The sequence below is a fragment of the Ascidiella aspersa genome, chromosome 4 (assembly GCF_963924565.1).
Source record: "Ascidiella aspersa chromosome 4, kaAscAspe10.2, whole genome shotgun sequence".
NCBI classification, from domain to species: domain Eukaryota; kingdom Metazoa; phylum Chordata; class Ascidiacea; order Phlebobranchia; family Ascidiidae; genus Ascidiella; species Ascidiella aspersa.
In genome coordinates, this window is record NC_139450.1 from 16,129,870 (window position 1) to 16,154,050 (window position 24,181).

The 24,181-nt window shown below is 38.2% G+C and overlaps 2 protein-coding genes across 2 annotated transcripts; one reads left to right on the forward strand and one right to left on the reverse strand.

The window, feature by feature from the left end:
- On the forward strand, positions 1-8,878 carry LOC146148198 (ER degradation-enhancing alpha-mannosidase-like protein 1). The gene is made up of 13 exons (XM_083386367.1): positions 1-366; positions 896-968; positions 1,192-1,295; positions 2,018-2,189; positions 2,677-2,860; positions 2,951-3,042; positions 3,313-3,395; positions 4,008-4,128; positions 5,044-5,214; positions 5,911-6,081; positions 6,725-6,883; positions 7,057-7,205; positions 7,562-8,878. The coding sequence occupies exons 1-12, from the start codon at positions 59-61 to the stop codon at positions 7,153-7,155; spliced, it is 1,737 nt and encodes a 578-aa protein (XP_083242493.1). The 5' UTR covers positions 1-58; the 3' UTR covers positions 7,156-7,205; positions 7,562-8,878.
- Positions 8,879-20,547: 11,669 nt separating this feature from the next.
- Positions 20,548-23,772, reverse strand: LOC146148199 (uncharacterized). The gene is made up of 4 exons (XM_083386668.1): positions 22,833-23,772; positions 22,453-22,696; positions 22,064-22,327; positions 20,548-21,900 (listed from the first exon to the last, which is right to left on the reverse strand). The coding sequence occupies exons 1-4, from the start codon at positions 23,040-23,042 to the stop codon at positions 21,653-21,655; spliced, it is 966 nt and encodes a 321-aa protein (XP_083242794.1). The 5' UTR covers positions 23,043-23,772; the 3' UTR covers positions 20,548-21,652.
- Between the last annotated feature and the right edge of the window lie 409 nt (positions 23,773-24,181).

The following is a 24,181-nucleotide window of genomic DNA, read 5'->3' on the forward strand; positions in this document are numbered from 1 at the left end:
CCTGCAACATCAAAATGTATTAGGTCAGTATGTTGCATCTTATAAAAAACGTTGTGAAATGTCTACCATCTTTGGATTGTGGATAACTGTGGCACTGTTGGTTATCCACTTAACCCTTGCCAACAACAGTTCACTGCCATTAAAGTTTGACGAAAGCGGTGACCAGCAAACTTACCTCAATGAATTTTGGGGTAACTACTATGGAGAAAAGCATCGATATTTCTCAGAAAAGGAGAGGCTGCAAAGCAAAGAAGATGCAAGACAAATGTTTTACTTCGCATATAATAGTTACATGGAGCATGCCTTTCCACAAGATGAACTAAATCCTATTGATTGTACGGGACGTGGACCAGACCTACTTCATCCGTAAATTAATGTTTTTTTTAATGTAGCTTATTTTAAACTATTTAATGATAGATAGATAGATAGATAGATATATTATTTTATTTGGAACAGCCATAAAATACAAAAATCAACGATATCAAATTGCTTTACATTATTTGACGTTACCAGGAAACAGCAAAGACCGTACGGTTTATTGAGTCAGCTGTCTCCTGGTTTGGATTCAGTTCTAGAAAAATATTTACTGTAAATTGAAATGCTAAAGTCAAATTACATACATTACATATATTAGCTGAATTAAGTTTATTAAAGTAAAAACTCCCTATACATAAAGCAATCCAACACGAGGTTGTCAATAGGCACAGGACAATTTAATATGGGTCGCAGTAGAATGTTTATAAACCACTGCTGTTTCAAAACCTTCATATACCAGCTGATTTTGTGTTCATCCCGATAGGCTGTCACTATATGTTGTTACTATTATAAGTATTTTTAAGGTATAGTTCCCTATTTTATTTAGTAATATATTATAATCAATATTTATTTTGGTCAGAGACAACCTCAACATCAATGATGTGCTGGGAAACTTCTCTCTTACTCTTGTGGATTCTCTTGACTCTTTAGCAGTAAGCACTGTTTCAATAATCTTTACAAATTGGATTTTGCCAAGTTTGCCATTAAGTGATGCTAGTTAAAACCTCATTTTGAACCAAATACATTTATCCGCAAAACAATGTTAATAATTGATTACTCAAAAACAGTCCTGATATGAGGTTTTTCAATTATTTAACTATGCAATTTTTTTAAATTGATGATGTATATGTATTAAATTGATATAATTATGTTTAGGTGTTGGGCAATTCAACAGAATTTAAACGAGCTGTTGGCATTGTGATTGATAATGTCACTTTCGACCTTAACTCTACAGTACAAGTTTTTGAAACCAACATTAGGTAAGAAAAAGTAATTTAAATTACACTTGGTTTGTTGCTTTTAACACTGTGGGAAAATGTCGATGATATAAAAGTACAAAATGAATACATTTAATTTTTTTGTGTTTCCTGAGGTGTTCAACAATAAAATCTTTAACTGTTTTTTGTCAACAAAGTTTTTCCCCCAAAAAAAATAGTTTATCTTATGATTTTCGAGTGATTACTAAAAAATACCAAATTTTTTTAGCTTATGGATTCTTGAATGTTTAATCTGTTATTTTAGTACAATATAAAAATAACACCAATTCATAATAAAAGAGTACTAATATTGGTTTATAAAGGTAAAGCAAATCTTAAATATTCAAAGTTTCCTATGTTTTAGTTCTCCTGTCAGGCTTCAAATGAATACATTTTATTTAATATTCAGGTTGCATGAAATTGTATTTAAATGTAAAATTATCTGTGTGACAATAAAAAGGAGTAAACTTTTTTGTAAATAACACACAAAAGTTCAGACAACTTAAATTAAGCTGTATGCTCTATAATTTGCTTATTTCAAGGTTGTATAAAGTAAAACATACACAGATTTGCATTACAAAAACTGTATTGCATTGCATGCAGCTGACTAAAAGATCATTGGACCCATCGTTGCTCTGGCTGTATCCAGCATAAATTTGTTTCTTGTCATACTTTGTGTATTGTAATTTCAGCACCAACTCAAAATAACCATTACTTACTTACAGAGTATTGGGATCTCTCCTTGCATCGCATTTAATCATAACAGATCCTAAACAGCCATTTGGTGATATGCGACCAGATGGATACAGTAATGAGTTGCTGCAAATGGCCCACGACCTTGCAGCAAGACTTTTACCTGCTTTCGAAAACACTAAAAATGGAATTCCATTTCCAAGGGTAAGTTTTAGGATTAGTAGAAAGATTCTGTTAGTTTTATTTAAATTTATTTTTATTTATATGTCAGACATACTATGGTTAAAGCAAGATATGTGTAACTGTATTAATTATGGGCCCAGTTTGAATATAAATTGTTGACATAGGCCGCACAAATTTCACTAGAAACGACTTCTACTCTATATACAATTACCGAGAAGCACAAAAGATCCCAGTATTCCAGTAAGGCAGGGCTGTGAAGTCGGTGTGTTTTGCTGGAGTCGGAATCGGGACTTGAGTAAGACTACGTAAAACTACCCTGAGTCCCAAGTTCGACGAGCTGATGCGCAGAAAATTGTAAAGGTGGAGTAGCAATTAGGGGATATTTTCCAGCCAATAGAAAATAACTTGCGGCCCTCTAAAAATGGCTAAAACGCCTACTCATGGACCGCAACTCACAGTTTGCTGACCACTGGTGTAATCTAATGCTTTTGTTTTGGTTTAATTACAGGTGAATTTGAGGCACGGAGTCCCCAATAACAGTCTTACCCATACAGCAACTGCTGGGGCAGGTTCCCTTCTATTGGAGTTCGGCACGTTAAGTAGGTTGCTTGGCGACCCAACATTTGAAAATGCTGCTCGACGTGCTGTTGAACAAATTTGGGAACGACGAAACGCCAAAACAGGCCTGCTAGGTTTGTTTTATGGATTTAAGACTCCTTGATGTATACTTACTTCGAGTGGTTCAGTGTTATTTTAATAATGGTAAATATTTTATTTTACAGGAATTGCAATTGATGTTAACACTGGAAAATGGCTGGGTCAACAGAGTGGTGTCGGTGCTGGCGTTGACTCATTTTTTGAGTATTTACTAAAGGTATTTTACTAATGTCCTGTTATTGCTCAGGTTAATTATTATTCTAACTTGGTTTGAATAAATTCTATTCTAGCACTACTTAAAACCATACGTGTTTGTAAGTAAATCCATAAATATATTGCCAGGGTACGTTATTATTATAGTTTGTAGAAACTGGCACACTGCAAGGATGTTGAATTTTGCCACATATCATTGAACAGAAAAAATACTTTATTATCACTATTTTGACTATTTAAAAATAATTCAATAGGACATTTTTTATATCGTTAGTCGTACATACTTTTTGGTGAAGAAAAAGATCTGGAAATGTTCAACGAAGCTATGGCTAGCATCAAAGAGCACCTTCGACGTGGGTAGGTTAAATTTAATATTACTGTCTTTTTTAATGGCTGTTACGTTTTAACCAGCTCCTAAGTTAGTAAACTTTTCAATTTTTTAATCACTTCATTGATCCTTTACAATTTACATAAACGTTTGTGAATTATATTACCCTAAACCTAAACTCTTAAGAGTTGTATAATGTATATATTAAAAACAAATATTTTTTTATAGTTCAATCTTTGTTTGGCGACTGCTCTGTAACTGAATGGCCCAGCGCGTTATGCAGTTTAGAAGTTTCGTATACCGAATCTCATTAAGATTTGTTTTAAAAACTAAACGTTTTTTTAATTGTCAGGAAATATGCGAACATCAAGAATAAACTAAAAGATCATGTCTGTTTTTCTTAGAATCAAGAAATCGAAAAAGATTTCTCGTTTTACATAGCGAATATTTAATATATTTTTGGTACAATCGACCTTTTTCTCTCGTTTTATTCATGTTGACTCCCCATAGCTTAAATGAAGATTAAACATGATAAAGGACAATTTTATTTTGATACGATTAGACGTATACTTAATAGATACATCAGTGAATGCATTTCTAAACGAATAGTTAGTGTTACTAACATATTTTTCGCTTATCAGGAGAAAGCATTGCAACAGCGGTAACGGCGATCCCCCGATTTATGTGAACGTCAACCTTCAAAGCGGTACCCTCATCAATACCTGGGTGGATTCGTTACAGGCCTTTCTACCAGGCCTTCTGGTAAGCTAAAAACAAAAAAATATGCAAGAAACCACCGTTAAGAATTTTGAACACTTTCTTTTTTATTGACCAAACGCTAAAAGTTAACTTGTAAAATGTTTGTGATATTCAGTTGCATTCAAATTTGTTCAGTATATACGTTTGGAGTGAGCGGCGGAATCCTCTTAAATATCTCTCTACATCTAGGCTTAGTTGCTTACCATACCGCATTTAATGCTTTTACTTTATATGAACACAATTGCCTGGAAATTTTGCTTAACAGATCATTGTACGTCAATTAAAAATCAATGTGTGTACATTGTCCAACTTGTTTAGACTCAAATACCCTAGTTTGAACTTTCAAAAACATCGTGACTGTGTAGTTATACTGTGTTAACCTAAAAAGTACAACAAATCGACTCATTGACGTATGGATTGAAATAAGGTTGTTAGCGCCTAACTTCTTTCGCATGCCACGAACAGAAATATACCCTCATTTTAATATATCTTTATTCTTTAATTTCTAAAATGGTCATATTATTTTAATATTTATGCTTAAAATCGTTATAGTCGTACATTTTGTTTTCTAAAAATCAATTATTATTTTACAGACAAAATGAACTGTACTAATGCAGTTATGTCGCCAATTGATCTTATAATGTCGTTTATTTTCTGTAAATTAGGAAATTACGTTATCGAAATGTTATGTTTTTCCTATATTTAAAAGCGAAAATCTTATCAAAGGTCAACAACCAAGGGAATTTCCAACGTGGATTACGAGTCACAACTTTGTTTTGGAAACCGTCAGGTGGATTCCCGAACAAAGTTTAATTTAGGTCGGCTGCGGTTGTCGAATCCGCAAGCGTCGATTAGGTCTGACGAGCTGAGTAGCCACAAACTCAGGAGTTTTTCAATCTTTTCATTCCACGTCAACAGGTCTTGAACGGTGACGTCGAAGAAGCGATATGCTGCCACGCGTTGTACTACGCGATCTGGAAAAAGTTCGACGCCCTGCCAGAGAGGTTCAACTGGCACCTGAAAGCGCCCGATGTGCGGTTCTACCCGCTTCGGCCCGAGCTAATCGAGAGCACTTACCTCCTGTACAGGGTAATCTGCCATTTCGTCGTTGTGTTTTGAAATTAGAATTATGTTCTGTTCAGAGGCGCTTTGTATTTTCAAGGTAGATTACGAACACTGTATAAATCTATTTTTTGAAAGCACCATGTAGCCCAAACGTCTAAAAAAATATACCACTAATTTACAATATAGTTTATTTTATTTTATACCAACATATACTTAAATATGCTTGTAGTTTTTTTTATTCCTTGCTGTGTACAGTGCTTATTTGGTTAAGCCTCGTTGCAAGGTTAAAGTCCTTGGTGTTAACCGATTTAAAGGTTGATGATAATCTTTATGTGTTTTTTTAAGTGCAACTTTACTATTTTGCACAAACCGACATAAAAAATCTTTCACCCCCCTGTTGGTGCACGCTTTTAACATTTGATGAACTCTGGTGTGAACCATTCACCAATATGAGAAACACTGTTTTATAGCGCGCCCACAGATAGTTGAAGTCGTCGAACTGATTACAAGGGTAACACATAGCTGTGATAACACAAAGCAAACGACTTGTTAACCACTTTTCGAAACTTGAGTGTCACAGTACTCCGTAATCTTTACAATCACGCGACTCAAAATGTTCTTTACATCGCCCTTTGCCTAGGCAAGCAAATAAAAAAACGACGTAACTCTGTTTCTTGGGCGTATTTAACTGGTTACAAATTTATATTTCTTAAAATGCAGGCCACCAAGAATCCATTCTACTTGCATGTTGGACGCGAGATTCTGGACTCTTTTGAGCGTCACGCTCGAACTGACTGCGGCTACGCATCGCTGCACAACGTGGTGGACAAGTCGCAAGAAGATCGAATGGAATCGTTTTTCCTCAGTGAAACGTGCAAGTATCTATACTTGGTTAGTGCACCGATGTTTGCTTATACAGTTTAACAATTAACATTCGATGGACTACCTCTTTGTTTCGTGCGACACCTATAGAAGACTTACGTCAGCTGGCGTTTCTGCTTGAATAACACTAACTTTAAGAGAGGTGCAAGGTGAAACTTTTATACACAAATTGTGTATAACTTAACTAAATATTTTTAAAATGTTTTTAGAAACCCAAGAAAAATAGAAAAAATTGACGGCTAATACCAAAAATGTTATAAGTAACACCCTAATTTCTTGTTACTTGAAGTGGGTAAAAAAAATTACATACTGTCATGATAGGAAATGCGATAATTGCAAATCACCACCGAAAAAATACACAGAAAATAATATAGTAATGGAATGAGTAGTTTAAAACAAATGTCCCACAAATTAATAAAATTAATATTTTTTTTATCGCAAGCTGAAAAAGTAAGTGTTTTGCATGACTTTTAGTTCAGAGAAAATCCCATTTTTTTTATGTCATTTTACTTTGCGTGGTAACAACGTGATGTTGCATTCCTTGATAAAGGCATTCTGCATAGGGAGACGAAACGTTGTAGAGAATAAATAAGAGATTTTTAATATTCGTTTGTTGTGTCATTTTTCTGAAATTGGTCATGTTGTTTTCTAGTTGTTCGACTTCGAGAATCCTCTTCACAACCAGGAGTCGATGAAGCAGATTTTCACCACCGAGGGCCACCTTCTCCCCGTCAACCTCTCGCGGCCCTGGGAAGAGGAATTTAACTACTGCTACGAACAAAAATCAAACAAAACCGCTTTCAAAATGAAGGTATGAAGAATAAATTCCAGCCCAGCGCTGTGAAGGCTTTGACCTTAAAAACATTTTAAATGCAAATAAAGTTTGAAGATAAGTGTTTTGATCAATATCGTATTCAACCAGTAAAATCGTTCTTTAAAAAAAATGTTTATATTAACTTTTTTTCATATGTTTTTACTCTCCAGCGTCAGTGCGAACGCGTTGTTCAGGAGCGCACCTTCTCGCTTCCGCTGCGTCGAGGCTACTTACGTCAGCTGAACGAGCTGGTGGGGTCGGTCACGTGACATGAGGCCGGGACAAGCGATCAGTGCAGAAACACCTCACAACATTACGAGTATGTATCGCTTTACGTTTTCGAACAGTTTTACTTAAACAAGAGTCAAAGATAAACATTAATTTTTTCAGACTGTCTTATCAAAATATTTTCCAGGCTGTCTTAGCCCTAAAATATAGAAATTTGTAACGTTTAAAATTACCAAATAAATGCTGCAGTATAGCCAAGGAATAGATGTTGCTAGAATTTTTCACCACAGACAATTTGCTCTCAGTTTTTACCAAAGTATTACAATTCAAAACAACAGTTAGCTGTTTAATGGGTGACTTCTATTCAAAAAAGACTTTTGCAGACAACGAAGTTAAGCAGTTTTTAAATTGTAATTATTTGTGATGGACCTTTTCGTATCTTTGCAGAACGATATTTCGACCCAACGACCCCGTTTTGTTTCATCAAATCAATATTCAAGGCAACAAACAAACACCGCCTGCTGTAATCCAGGATCCTCAACTCGAGCGTATGCAAGAGCTGCTTAATACGCCGCTAGGAGCGTTCTTAAATCAAATGGGCCAGCCAATGGCAATTACCTTTCTAATTTCCTCCTGCATTTCTCTCATTCATTGTATTTATTCAATTTACAGGTATTATCGGTACAACGAACCAATTCTTTTTATGGCTCAATAGATTAAACCGTTTGATGAAAAAAGTGGCCGAATATGCCTGTTACTTTTTATTGCGCTAGGTTTATTTTGTTTTACATTAGTCGGTTTAGTGGTGGTGTGTTAAATTCTCCTTGCTTTAGATCGCTTGTCTCGGGTGCCGAGCTTATCTTTATCTGTTTTCTATATTTTTGTCCAATTTTTATGTTACGATTTATTGGAAAACATGTAAATTTGCCTACCGTTAAAATACCATACATCAACCTTGTATTTTACAGATTTATTTTGTGTAATAGGTAAAAATTGTAATTTATCTTTTAATCGTATAGTCAGTTATCGCTCGTGTTTTAGCATACCCGTGAAAAGTACGAGTTTGGCCTTCAAATTTTAGAATTAAGTTAGTACGCAATCTTTTTGTCTTATATTTCAAGATACCATGCTCTTCGGTGTCGTTAGATTTGTTTTGAGTTATCGCCTTTGACATATATGCATTATTGAGATTTTTCTGGTTGACTTCTTTAAACAAGTGCCTTCCTTTATAGTCACGCCAAACATCCCTATGCTTCCATAGAGCCTTATTGTAGTGTCAGTTTGTTTATCGTATTTTAGTCTTCGATGTTTCCGATACTCCTTTTGATCAATTTTGTTCTCGGTGTTCTTTGTGTCTCGTTTCGTAAACCTTGTTGTATTAGCGTGACATATACACCTAAGCGTGATTATTTATCTTCGCAAGCGTTGTCGATTGTCGTTGTTAGAAGATAACGGCAGTAGTTGCCTCTCGTGTACAAATACATAAAACGTATGGTGAAACACTATTGCGAACCCAACTCGATAACTTTCAATTTGACAGGCAAGGCCACTTTTCAAAGTTTAAATAAGCAACTTTTGTAATAGCTTTTTAAAGAGATTTTCCTTATGTTATGTTTGTTAGTATACTGTTAAGTTAATATAGTCAAAATAACTTTAATGGTATTTACTTTAGAGTTTTAGGCATAAAAACGGTGCTTCGGTTTGTTAATGTTGCAATTAATATCTTGACACGCAATTTTATTTTACAACCGATGTAAAAGGTATATATAATAGTTGAAGCAAACATGACCATATCGTGTAGTTAACTCTACAAGTCTTATTCCAATTGGTTAAATAATTTCCATCTAATGTTAGAATAAATAGGTATAATCTAACCTTCAAATTGTTTTTTTTAAGACTTTCTATTTCAATTGTTCAAAAAATAATATAACTACCATGTTAAGAGAAAACTAACAAATTTTATATATTAAATTTAAAAGTGTTTTTTTAATTGTTTTACCAATTTAAACGCACATTGTACTCGTGTTTTTCCGCACGATGTCGGTAGAGTTTTAATTGCGATGTAAAACCTTTTGATTAAGAATACATTCAGATCTTTCAGGAAAAATAGTTCTTACACATTATGGATATTCTAATCTAAAAAAGCTTGTCGCGAAACTCATCCGATACCATGTAGATCAGTGGTGCTCAAACTGGGGTCCGCGGTCCTTTTGGGGTCCGCAAGACAATTTTCCGGGACCGCGAAGCACCTAACCAAAAATCAACACGACGCTACTGATGAAGAAAACTTTTTGTACAATAAAATTGTCAGGCAACTTACTTTTCAAAACAAAGTGAATATAGTTGTTTATTAAAGTTATCACGGTTTTAAAAACTGTTTGTGATTGCTTTTTTACTCAAATAAAGTTATTCGTTAGAGGTTAACATAGCCGAGCTGAAAGCAAAGAAGCAAGTGCACCCATCCCATTTATACCATTAAAAGCAAATGTTATTTTATGTATATTTTTGAGGGACCGTGAGCGATTTAAAAAGTTGCTGAGGGGCCGTTGCGTAATTTTTTTTAAAAAAGTTTGAGAACCACTGATGTAGATGTAATTATCGATTCGACATCCAATATCGACCAAAGTCGTTGTATCGTTTTCTTTAGTTTTTATATTAGCTTCAAGTGAAAGAAAGCTAAACATCGTATTTTACGGCGGTACTTTAGTAAAATTATGGATACCGTTATTAGAAAAAATATCGTACGTTAACAGTAGGCTAAGAATTAAATGAAAGGCATTTTCGAAACATTTGTGTGTCAACCACGTTTATTTACTGTAGTCTCTTGTAGAAAAAATAAACCCATCACTTAAAAATATACTACGTGACAAGCCAAAAGAGAAACACAAATCATCCCTTATAAGCAAATATTAGAAGTAATTGTTTATTCACAGCTTCCTTTGTCACTGACATGTTTTGTGACGATTTATTGACAACAAATGACGTTATAGCACGTTGAAGACTTACACTTCCTTCGTGCTTCTGTCAACTACCGACGCGGTATCAGCTACAAAAGCGTTTTTTATTTGAAGATATATTCACCTAACTTGTCTTAGGACCGTTAAGACTGACGTGCCACACGTAGGCTTTTTTACATCCAAACCTAATAATGTGAAACATGTCACTTCAAAAATAATATGCTGAATGGTAACGTGACGTTTCCTGTTGTGCGTTTGAATGGTTTAGGCCAGTGCTCTTCAACCGGTGTGTACGGCGCACCCTATGGTGCACCAAAATATGCATGGGGTGCACCAATACGTATACAAGGGTGCGTTACAAACTTTTAATGAACCATTAATATTAGACATTGAAAGCTGTTTTATGACATGTATAGTACACACAAGCAGCCTGTAGCCATAATCTAACTCTCACCGATAGTGTGTCAAACTTCAGCAGTACCGCTCGGTTTAATTGACATGATGATATTGACATATAATAATGGTTTTTCATATCGCTTTTTACCTCAGTTTACCTTTTAAGTAAACAGGGTGCATGACTTCGTCACAACAACTTTAAGGGTCCACCAAACCAAAAAAGGTTGAAAAGCACAGGCTTAGGCTGCCAAGCGCCTCAAACGTTTGTCGTCATTGCAGGGTAATAAACTTTGAATGGAAAAAATAAATATAAAACATTACATGGGTGAGCAACAACAGAACTCTGCGTTTTTTGTCCCACGAAAGTGCTGTTTTCCAAGTAGAAAACATGGCTGACTCTTCTCGTCTCGTCTCGCTGCCAACACAACCCGCTGTTTGCGCTTTAGAGCCAGCGCAAGCGCCTAAACTAACTTTGGCACGAAGAGAGCATCGATTTTTCGCCGCCACAATAGCGACTGGTCACGGCACTTGCACCGATATGAGGAGTTTACCGTTAAGACGTATTTCACCGCCGCGGGCACCACGCGACCCGGCCCTGTAAAGGACGTTGGCCCAGCCCATTTCATGGCTGGTTGCCCCACAAAGCAGACCTCGAATTCCAAGCAAAAACAGACCCCACTTTTTTGGGGAACGCTTTGGCAACCGAGCAGTACGCTACAATGCATCTCAATGTCGGGCCATTGTTCGCCAAAGATATGGGTTTCCATGGCTTACGAATAACCCGTTGTTGGGTGCGGCGGTAAACACCGACAATTTTCAACTATTTTTATCTTGTTATTTTAACCTGAAGTTGGAATTAAATTACATCTTGTGTCTTCTCTTTATTCTGGATAATGTAATTATCGGGACAAAACTATTGTAAATGAGTGAATAGGTTTCGATCAATTTATTCTTAATACGGTAGGTGAAAGTGTCTTAATTTGGATTAGAAAATATTGTAGACAGAAAACTGAAATAAACGTAGGCCAAAAGCAACCCCAAACAAAACGTTTAGCTTTAAAAGCAATTAAATATGAACGTATATTCGTACATGATTAAATCGCCTTATGCTGGTTTATTAATTGCATGAAATGCACCAAAAGAACACAAACACCAAAATGAATCAGAGCCTTAATCGTCCATCAAATCTAAGCAATAAGGTCGGTGAATCACACACTGATATTTTGGTTTCGCCATGTGGCTTGTATTTTGGGAAATTCCAAAAAAATGACGTTTCTTTTTTTATATGTCCTTCGCAGCGTTAAGGGTCAACGCGTGTGCAAAATGAATAATGTATTTACTCACTTCGAGTAACAGTCTCCGTGATTTCTTACAATGAATTCTCCTTACGATCTCGGTGTTTAACCTCTGACTGAAGCAACGGATAAATTTAGGCATGTTTGGGTGGAAACTATAATCTCAATCTACGCAGGAAATGCCATAACCGGTTGGTATTAGCGTTATAAAGCTAAGATTAAAGCAAATACAGGTGTCGCGCATGTCAAACCACGTTATGTTATAGTAATAATCAATCAATTTTTTAATATAATTACCTTTTATAGATATACATGTTTTTGTGATATGTCGTCAATGCCTAACTATTTTATAATTGGTGAATTGTATAACATCCTATTTATGTTGCGACTTGGTAAAAACGTTATGTCGTTTTTTTTTCACTTTTAACAAATAGTCTGGCCATGTAAACATTTTTTTTTAGCTATAGGCATGTAAACAGTGAATTGAAATTAACCGTTTCTTTTGCAAACACGACTGTAATAAAAACCTTGAAGGGCACATTGAAAACGTCGTCTATTTTAGAGCGGAAACAAACTCAGAGTGCCTTTTGAAAGATAGGATTAGGAAGCGGTTTACTAACAAGTTTTGATGCGAACGATGCCATCAATACGGCTTTGTTGGCACTCCCTTTATGCATGAGTTCTAATCCACTAAATTCCAGCTTAATCAGGTTCCAAGGCCATGCTGACCTTTAAAAAGTGAGATTCCGCGATAATTTTATAAATGCAAAAGGCAAACAATGCCCTACACAGGAGATAATGCAGCAAAGGGCCAAAAATCGTGCGATGCGCACGGCGCAGGGCAAAGGGCTCTGGGGATTTGAGGAGACTAAAGTGTTGTTGGCACATATAACAATGCCCAGGGTTAAATATGAAGGAATTTAATTGGGAAGTTGTTTTTTCGTGTTGTTTCGGTTCGATGAGTGGCCATTTATAACAGAACATTTTATACCGTTAAAAGCTTGTATTTACACGAATTGTTTAAAACAAGCGAAACGACTCGGTTTGAACACTTTTTTACAAGTTTATGGCAGTTGGTGCGCGAATACATTATTATAAAAAGTCCCGCTTTTCATAAAAGTCTGTTTCTCTTTAGTTTCGCTTACAAATCCTTCTTGTAAAAGGTCTGTGACTTAAAATACTTGTCACATGGGTTTTTCCATGACAATTGAGGAGTTGACATCTTCTAAGCTCTAAGGATTTCATAACCACAGCTTTGTACAAATGACACATGCGATTTGTCTTGCATATGTACGTCACGTATCGTCCAAACTGTGGGGAAGTCCAAATATTAATCGTAGGCAACAAAAGTTATTTTGTGCTTTCCAAGTTATTTTGTGCTTTAAACTTTATTTGAAGTATTCAGATTATGTCTATCACATTAATTAATCTTACAACAGAAATGTCGGATTTTATGAAGAATACCGAAACCGACTACCATACGCCAATTTTCATTGGCCATTTTAAGCAAAACAGCGGTAACTGCACTACATGTAATCGACGTGTATTGAACCAAGCCTGAAAAATATATTTTTTTGCTTTACGTTGAATTAACTAACTGCCAACAAAAGAGTCAGGCGTGGCCTTCGCTATCCCGCCCAGCCAGATCGCAAAATAACAGGAAAGTTTTCTACTTTAATTCGACATAATAGTCACGCCCGTGCAGCTTTGAGAATCGTCGGTTTATTGTGACTCGAAAATTAATATTCGTGAGAAATTAACATTCGATAGCTCGCCGTGACTTTCGTTGAGCGGATTTGATCTAAAACAAGGCATATTTTATTGGCTTTAACCTCGCGTCCCGTGTTTATAAGTCTCAGATCGGCTGGTTGCATTCTCGCTGAGCGGTAAAGAAGCCCTTGCTTACAGGAACACAAACAAATCCGGATTTAGCTTAATTACTCGTGCGCCGCTATGTCGGCCTGTCCCAGCGCAAATTAACGCGTGGCGACGTGTAACATTTTTCACGGGATCGTCCCTGTGATTTAAACCGCTTAGCACCGCCAGGAATCCGCAGGCCCGTGTTAAATGTGGCAAAAGCTTTGCCTAGCACCGGTTATTATCGTCACCACATCGCGTGCGGCTCAAACTGTCGCGCAACCGAAGCACAGCTAAACAACCGCCTCTGTCGGACTACTACTGTCACACCCATAACCATCGTCTTTCCATCTTACCATTGCTATTCCCACTTCCACGATATATTTTGATAAAGTTTAATGTCGTTCTTTCTTTCTCGTTTTGTTTGTTGGTGCAGATCATGAATACTGGCGTTGTTCTAATTCTGTATTATATCAACGTTTGGCAGAATTGTTTAGTCATGCATATTTTTAAAATTCATCTAAATTTCTCAAACGTAAACCAGTCAGCCTAAATGCTATACGTCACACATATTATATTGATAAGATCGTGTAGTAGGCTTTTAAGAATTCCCAAATTAAAACTCTAACAACAAAATCGTATAACCCTGCAGTAACGTTGATTACGCAATTAGCGCTTTTTATTTTGCTTAAATACATTTCTGTATTTAAATAGAAGAAAATGCTGTAAGGTTCTCTAAAGATATAGATGGAATGTATATTGCAATTACAAAATTTATGTTTTTAGAGAAATTGGATTTAGAAAAACGACAGTTTCTTATTGTACTGAAGAATATCATTTGTTTGAATAAGATTATAAAATGCTTGTAAAACAAAATAGGATTTTTCAAATTAACGTAACTTGCTGGCACCCAATTTTAATTTGCTTTACCAGCACCAAGATGTATTGGCAGTTACATCTGTCACGTAAGATCTAACCCTGAAACGGCTGTAACTCACGTAATAATTGCGTCACATTTTGTCTTAATTATGCCATAACAATTTATGCCTAAACCACCATTTTGAGTTTTATAACAACACATGTGGTTTGAGATGTCTTGAAAAAACAACTGTTTACGGATGTGTTAACGTTAGGCTTACCATATTTTCATTACCCCAAAACGGTAAAACTTCGATCGAAAAGAGGACATAATATTTTACTTCTCAGAATTTATCATTTTTTGAATAAATATACACAGACACAACTAAAAACCCACAAAAACTAGGCAACTTTTTTTACAAGACGAACACAACGAATATTTATTGTTTTCCCTGAATTATTCAATGCGAATCATTGACAAAGAAAATGATCAGAACTTGGTCTGTCGCCAAAAAATCTTTTGACTTAACTTCTCATGTCGAAGAGTCACATACTATATATAAATCTGTTAAAATGATTAGCAAAAAACGCAATACGCAAAAAAGTATTTGGACATTTTTAGTTTTCTTGAGGGACCATTCATTTTTCTTCGAAAAAGAGGAAAAATTTTCTTAAAAGAGGCCTTATGGTAGCCCTTCAGTTACCGTGCGAATTTTGTGACAAAAGGTACATGGATTGGACCAGAGCTTCCCGAAATGTAACAACTAGTTTTGCGGGTCTCGGTATAAAACTTTTACACTTGGATATAAAAACTGTTACATCTAAAAAATTGTGAAATGTTTGTTTCGATATGGTTATGTAAAACTATTGGTAAACACAAATTACAAAACAAATGCGACAACACGAAATATATTTTTAGCACTGTCATGCATGACGACCGAAGGGTTATAATTTAATGGCTTAGAATTTTAAAAATTCTGGAACAGACTTTTGCGCTGATAACTTGAAGCACAAGTTGACTAAGTTATTTTTGCACTTCGACAAGGACGAAAAAATTTCCCTGTTCGCCGTTCTTATCGCATAATACACGGCATTGTTGGGTAACAAAAGAAACAACAACTAGAGAGCACTTCGCCGTGACAAAACCATTGTTTCACAACAATGATTTGGAACTCTTTAAGTGGTCTATTTAAGGATGTCCTATTTCAGGAATACTTCATCGGGCAAAGCAGAAAAGTCAACACCTAACAACATTGGCAAAGCGGGTTTTTTTATTCCGTTCTGAGCGTAGTTTCTGCGTCATCCTTGAAGGGTAGGAATCTCAAAAGCACTTGACGAGTAATTTTATTTTTATTCCGTTGGTCTTTAATATATTATGGAAGGTTTACCTAGCAAAAATAATATTACTTTCACAAGGTAATTTTACAAAACGACTAGTTTAAAAATATATTTCGTAAATTTGAACAGTTTTAAAAAACACTTTTAAAATAAACGCAAACATTTAGTGCAAAGTACAGATACACACAGGGTACACAACGCTAAAACATCCGAAGCCAATTTTTCAAAAGACCTATTCTTCTGATTGCCATCGTTTTGTGTCGAATTCGAGTGTTATCTTTGCTCCTAAAGGCATTGTGACTTTATAATGTCGTGTTATTTTTCTTCCAACAAAGAAATCGTTCATGGCTTCGCGGTGGTTGCTTTGTAATGTCACAGTGCCTGAAAAAATTGAAAAAGCCAACGCCAACAATCGACCTGCGTTGAAAGCGGATTGCGACAAAGTAAAACACGTATAGGCTTTTGTCGTATGTTCAGAGCATGTGTCAAGACAACAATTCGTGCTTGCCTTTCGAAGACAATGTGATTGTTGCGCGTTTATTTTGGTAAGTGAAGGTAATATGTATTGTGAGATCACACAGCCCCTTTCAATTGGTCAACAGATGTCACTTTGGCGAACGTGGTTTTAGAGAAATGGGAGAGCAACGGTTCTTTGTGTTATAAGCGAGCCAACGCAAAAATATAAAAATGCCTGTATTGACAAAATTCAAGAAAAACAATTGCTACAAAATCAACTGGGGACAATCAAACCAACTACACTATTATTTGCCAAATAATCAAAAGTATACGAACAGTTTTAGCGATCCTTTGTTTCCAACGTTGCTATTTATACTACGTGCTATAAAACGACCGTTAACAATCGGTTTCTAATGGTCCCATTTGTTGCTTCGAAATCGGACATTGTTGTATTGCAAAATGCGCAACAATAGCGCTATATAATGGACCTTTGTTTCGTCACCAGAGAGATGCGTGCTTCTAATGAATAGAGAGCATTGTGGCTTGAAAAACAGATTGTGAAAAAAGGATGCAGCCGGTGTTAAAATAGGTCGACCAAACGACGTGGATCAGCGATTATCTGAGTGATTGTATAAATGAAAGTCCAGCCCACACATCGCTACAAACTTGATTAATCCTCAGACAAAACCTGAAAACCATATTCAAAAGAAATCGCAATATGGATGCAGGAACAATTACCATATACAACCCATATTTACAAAAACAAGGCTTAGGGACATTATTTGTCTTTTTAACTTTAATTTACTGACCGCATTGGAAAGAAAATATTCGCGCGATCCAGCACTGGTCAACCTAAAAAATTAACTGTTGCGACGTCACAATTACCACCAGTAAATAATATACGTTACAATAAAATTCAAGCAAAACCACAAAGGTTGTAAAAAAGATCCAGCGTTACAATAAACTTCGATTTAAGTTAAAGACGTTTACCAAAACCAAACCCACAGCTGGGTTACTGGTAATCGCCACGAAATCAACTCTGTTAACTTACCACGCGCGGAAGCCATTTCTTTTTTTCTTTGGATTGTGTTTGTTTCCGGCTATTTGGTAAACACCAGGGGAATTGCCGTCGTATCTGTTAAAAAAATCCGATGCGCTACACAAGCATAGGCCGATGTACCGCAAGTTTGGCGAGATTTACCACAAGATGAAATAGGATACTTGCGTAAGGCGTTCGCGTTTAGCCGATGACGTTCGCGTTTATCGCTAGTGCCTGCGGCTAAAAACAATTCTTCAAATACTTTTAAAAAGGAATAAAACGCACTTATATATTTTGACTTTTTAACAGCAACTGGCGAAGGAAAATCATTTAGCCTGCGTTCATTACGCGCATTCAATTGCTTCCACAAATGGAAATTATATCCTTTTGAGTGGTCGGCAATAATGTACCGCTCTTCCGCATCCGCCGAGCCGGTATGTTGATCAATTAAAGCCAATAATTGTCTTCAAGAGCTGCTGAGAAGCTGAAGACGGCAAACGTGCTATGCAATAATCGCGCTCATTGTTTCAGCGCCGCGAAACAATGAGCACGATGCTCGAAATGGTACCGCGGACGAGCGTTTGCGAGCGGTCTCGAGCTCTGCGATCGGCGACCTTCCCTTTCCCGCGGTTTCGCCTTCGCACGCGATTGAGTCGGCGCTGAGTCGAGCCTGGAACGTCTCCGCCTGTGACGTCACAGCGAGGTGTTTGTGATCGGTTCGGGAGAGAGGCGGTTAAGCGAAATCCACCGCAGAATGACACGTTTTCGAAGAGTTTGAAGGCGATAGAGCGCCCTCCCGGCTATCGGCCTCCTCCCTCGCTTTATGCACAGTCATGCGCCAAATTTGCCTTTCGATACCGAAAAAGTCGGGCGCGAAGAATTTCAAAACGGCCAGATTGATCGCTTAGTAAGAATGAACGACTTATAGGCTTATTTTTTGCAGCCCCGCTGTAGTATCTTAGTTCGCTCTAAAGTTAGGTTAACTTACTATAGGTTTATTCTCATAAATACGTTTCACATTAAACTTGTGGAATCAACGTCGGTTAGTTTTTATTACTTTTAACGTTATACACAGCACAAAAGCAAAGCATACGAAAATTTCCTAAAAACATACTGTTTAATTCATGAGAAAATTCGCAATTAAATGTGAGATGTATTAAACCCAAATCGTAAAAAAAAGACAACAAAACGGTAAAACTTGTCCGACCTTTTGCCAACCCCTTTGTTGTCAATGCGTACTGCAAATCGGCAATCAAAACAATATTTCGTTTAGCCTTTTTTCTCCAAGGTCGACTTCCGTGCAATTTGCCGCGTCACACAGGGTTGCGTGCGACGCTCCAACTCAACGGTCAGGGCGGACGAAGGCGACGTCGCTTTGCTTACAAGCCACTCGCCGCTAATTAGCAATTAACCATCCGAACGAGACACAACCCCGGCTTCGGGAGCGTTGGAACACGCGCGTCCCCTCCGCGAATATAGCCGAGACGTAAAAAAGAATCAAAGCCATTGTTGGCTCGAAGAATCGCGTGACAAGGCTGGAATACATGCCGGCGTAATGTGCGACGATTAGCGGCGAAACTCGCCAATCGGCTACTCCACTGACCCTGTAATTAAAAGCACGCTGGTCGGACTTCGCGTGCGAAGCGCAGGGGATTCGTAGATAGCTTGAGCAAAAGGCAAACAGATTCGCTGAAGGCCAACTGCCCCGGGGCATCCCGCCATGGTCGCTGACGGTGAACTTGACGCGCCACGGCACGCACACCCGAGGCCTGAACGCACTGTGTATATGCCGCGATGCCGTAAGCCGACATTTCTGTGATTCACGGTAGACAAAGACGACGGAGTCGGAGGCGCTTAAGGGCGACTGCAAAAAAGTCAAAACATATGGCGCGGAAAGTGGACAAACCGGACCAGATGACGCGGCGGTTCCTTTAATAAATCACATTGCTATTTTTTTTAGTTTGACATTCCTCGTGGTTAAAGCAACATTTAATTCTTCGTGTAAAATTAAACACTGTTTTCTCATATACTTTGATCTGGAACGACAATCGATTAATCTCTTCTGATGTTGTAGGACATTTATCACTTTATTTTGCGGACCTACTTTAAATGTGTAAAAGTATTTTTTATTTTGAATTTTTTTGTCAAGTTCTGCAAAAATAGATCTCACTTGCAAAATTTTAGCCAAATATTTGGAGCTTTAAAAATTAATATTTAACACAAAAATTCATTCTACTGCAGCATCTTTCTTTAAAAGATTAAATTGCTAAAGAGAGTTTTTTCTTTGTCGGAGGACAATCGACGTGCCTCAACGTGCAGCGAAATCGGAATTGCAGCCCGATAAATTCCATATAAGGACACCAGTGAGGGTGAACACTTGCTATCTATACAGCCTTGTTTATCGGTTTGTGGGCACCTCAGTCGCCAGGTCATGCATGATGAGGCATGCCAGGCAGGCGGGCGCACAAGCTAAATTGAATTACCTTGTTGTTAGTGGCGCGGACACAACACGTAACGCTCAGGGTGTGGCGAGTTGCTACAAAATAAATAGCGCTATCGCTTTGCCACTCTCTTCCTTTGAAACTTGGCACCCGAACAGGGAGCAGGAATTCGCTTTGCAAACCGAAAACAAGTTGGGCGAAAACGCGCAATTTTGCTCCCTGTAAATGGCCCTTTCCGTGATGTCTAGCGTGTTGTGAATAATAGCAAGGCTGTTTTGTTGTTCTACAACAAACAGAGGTGTGTTCTGTTTTTGCAGTGAGTTTTGCAAGCAAAATGTTTGGAGCCACAAAACTCGATTTGCTGCGCACTTTTTTCTCGACTGAGCTAGGTAACATTTTTATGAAATGAAAAGTTTTACATTTAGTTTCTACGTAAAACATTTGACAAAAAATATCTATTTTTTTTCTTTGCTTTTCTCGCTCTATTATAAACAAACAAATTATTATTAACGTGACGTAAAATGTGTTTCTGACGGCTCAATCAAAATCGACTATGGGTCCTTCAAACTAGCAAGCAATGCTAGACGGGGTTGCTGCAACCCACAGCCTGAGACATTTGCTATAATCTGATTACACTGCACGTTTGTTTCTTTAACTAGCGTGTTGTCCAATTTAGTTGAACATTGAGGTATTTAAGTTTCTTTGATATGTGTAAAACATTTAAAGCTTCGTTGTCTAATATCGCAAATGCGATGCTAAACATTTGTCATGGGTTAAGACGCAAAGAAACAAAAGGTACATTTTTCGATTGTGTATTTCGACCACAAAGGTCAGCTTGGAAAAAGTTGAAATCGGCGTACACAGTTAAAACGTATTTCGATGCGCAGTGACGCTTCGATGTATAGGGCAAAGCGAAAGTCAACTGTTGTCAGTCGTTTTCAGGCAGTTGTTTCGTCAAGAAAATGACAGGCAGCGCTCTGTGCACGACGCAAGGGCGGTCAAAATGTTACACAAAGACACCATTCATAGAGTATGCGAGAACAACAGAACAGATGCTTTTCGGATCCTGACAGATATTGCCCTAGACGAGCATAAACCACCGGCTGTCCTCGGATCATGTGGGGGAGAACTGTTCGCGGCCACTCAAGTCAAAACGTTTGGCACAGCACAACACTGAAGCAATCCACAACGAAAAACAATACAAAATAGAATAAATTTTGAAGTCACTTTCGTATTTCATCGCAAAACACCTGCAAAGCTATCAGCGAAACAATTCGCTTTCGTCGTTTTGGTGTGGCTCGGTGTGTGTTCGATTTAATCGTTCAGCGAAAAAGGTTAGTAATGCTTTTTAATAAACAATTTTTTTTCATATGAAGCTGTAGCCCCTATTGTAAGGCACTCGAGTTGTATGATATTGGCAATGCAACAACCGGTAGCTAAGAAGACAAACGCTTGCTTTGACTACTTTTGGAAGAAATAGATATTGGAAGCGATATACAAAATTTAATGTATATGTTATGAGGCACGCGCGGCCAATCTCAGCGCACTTGAAGTACAATGGTACTCGTGCGTGTTATTCAAAATCACCACCTATGAACCCACAAAGTATCGTTATTACGAAATGAATGTTAGTACAGCGGTTGTTCGCCACGCGAGCTGCGCGGGTCGTCGAAATGGGGTTGGAATATAGGCGAACCCCTCGAAAGGTTTGGAAACTCTTTGTGAATGTAAAATAATAAAAAAAATGTTCAACAAAATTACAATATATATATATAAAGCTCTTTCAAAGTACAAGTGTCCTCATGCTCCTCTCGTCGTGACGTAGCCGTTCTTTGCTATCTCGTGTGACGTCACGCACACCATGTACGTTGCTAAGCATCAACCACCTCCTCTGCTGTCGCTCACATCGCTGGTAGTGGGACGGGCGAGAAGTAATCAAGTCCCGATTTGATGGGGCTGGTCGCCACCGGCGAAGTGGCCCCTGGAACCAGAATATACGCGAAGGGGCTGTGGTTAATGACGGGGGACCAGGAGCCGGCCCGTGGTGAAGTGGGGAAGACGAAGGGACTTCCACCCATCACAGCTGCCGCCATTGCTGCTGCGCTCGGCGAAGATGGACTCGGGAGAAACGCGTTTCGGTTGCTCGAGGCTGAAATGAAAATAAACGGTTTTAAAACTGATGTTGGCGCAAGTGGCACTTGTTTGTATATAGGCTGTGTTTGCAGGTAGCAAACTATCTCTCGCGCAAATCACGTTACAGATTTTTGCTAAATAACTCAATATGGTAAAATCCATTACGACGCAACACACACCTGTGCAGGGAATCGGTGGCGAATAGAGAGAAGGGGCTCGGTAGGAGCTCGAGGTCAGGTGATCGCGCGCTGCTACGGCCGCTGCAAAGCGACTCTGGGTGATGGCCGCCGCGAGATTGACTGCATCCGCTTGTGACGTCAGGGATAGGTGGTTCAGACTCGGAAAGGAAGTCGTCGTTAGTGATTGTGATGTCGGGTAAAAAGCGGCAGCTGCGGCGGCGCGTGCCTTCTCCATTACGTTGGCGTCGATCGAAAGTTGAGCAACTGAAACAAACAAAAATGTCGATTCAAATATATGCAAGCAATTTGTTGTCAAGTACGTCTATAACCTTATACGATAAGGAAACGTTCACATAAAAGAGGTCGACAGCGTGTTTTCTGAAACTAACCTGCTGCTTGTTGCGCGGCCATCACCATCGAGGAAGGGTCGTGGGTGGGTGATGGGACTCCCGAAGATGGAAACATTGGAAAGGCAAATCGGTCCTTGGGCTTAATGAGGGATTTCGGCTTACGCCTCGGTCGGTATTTGTAGTCGGGGTGCTCCTTCATATGAAGGGCGCGGAGCCTCTTGGCTTCATCGATGAAGGGCCTCTTCTCGCACTCAGTTAACAGCTTCCAAGATGCTCCCAATCTCTAAAATTGCAAACATATTGTCAAAAACGGTTAAGACTTTTTCGTTATTTAAAACAAGTACTGAGTAATAGGCATTAACTTTTAGTTTTGTTTTAGTTTTGGAAAGTTGGATCAAAAGTGTGCGGTGTAGACTTACCTTCGAAATCTCTGAGTTGTGCATCTTGGGGTTTTCCTGTGCCATCTTGCGTCTCTGACCACGTGACCAGACCATGAAAGCGTTCATGGGCCTCTTCACGTGACCAGCGTCGATGCTTTGCTTCGCCATGAGCCTGTCCTCATTCGAGGGGGTCGGGCTCGGAGTGTCATGATCTCTGATGCAATGCTCGGGACTTTCCATGATTGTCATCGATGGATTGTTGTGACGTTACAGTTGGTCTTGAAACTTCGAGAGAAGATCGTCGTTGAAAAAATAATTAAGCGATGAGTGAGGGGTTAGCTTTCGAACTGGTGATGATGATGATTTCGATGATCAAACAAATAGGCACAGTGTGACGTTCAGTTATCACTAGTGTCGAGCGGTCAGTTTTTTTGAGTTACACATGCGACAGACCGTCTTCTGAAAAATAAAGTCATATATCATTGAAATGTTACTAAACAATAAACTGATCAATAAATAAAAACAGCAACTCACATTTTAACAATGCGAAAGCAGAATATTAATTTTTAAACAACGTCGGCGAAATAGTCACCATAAACTTGCGCCCACACTACTCAGACAATGGAAAAACATCTCTCCGAACGGCGCAGTCAGCGCCGCCTGTTTGTCCCACAGGCAACCAGCTGATCTCCGCTCGAGATAAGCGAATAACTCGAACCGATATACGAGAAAGTTGCGTGCGAAGCCAACCGCGAATTTGAAGGTTAGATCAGCGAAACGTCACATAATTACGGACAATCACTGTCTACTGCCTATTGTCTGGAGAAACATCGGCGGCGCATTATTTACGCCGATAAAGCAACTATTTTTCAATTAAGATTAACTTTGTTTTTAAGGCGTTTAATATTATTGTATACACACAGAAATCATTATCAATCGCAAAAATATTTTTTACCTTTAGGTAATACTAATCTAATATTACAAAGATTTATTCAACTATAAAAATATTGTAAGTTTTCTAAAAATTTACATCGCAAATCCAACTTTAAACATTGCAAATATATTATTTTACGTTGTCGTAAAATCTCGAACCACCTGCCGCAAAAGCTATCCTGAATTACCGCGGAACTGTTTGACTACAATCGATCATTGAGAGATGTTAGCTGCTTGACGGTTCGCGCTGTTATGACTCCACAGACCGTTTGTGTTGAGACAAAGATGCGCTCTCTACTTCTTTATTCGACAACAAAGCCGCGGCGAATCGCGTGCGGCTCAACTGGCCATAGGCGCTCATTATTTTTTTCGTCTTCCGTTAGGATTTTCCAATTTAGCGCAGCCGCCCACTTTAAACGCTGTTCTCACGCACAAGTTGAATACTTGAAGGAGAG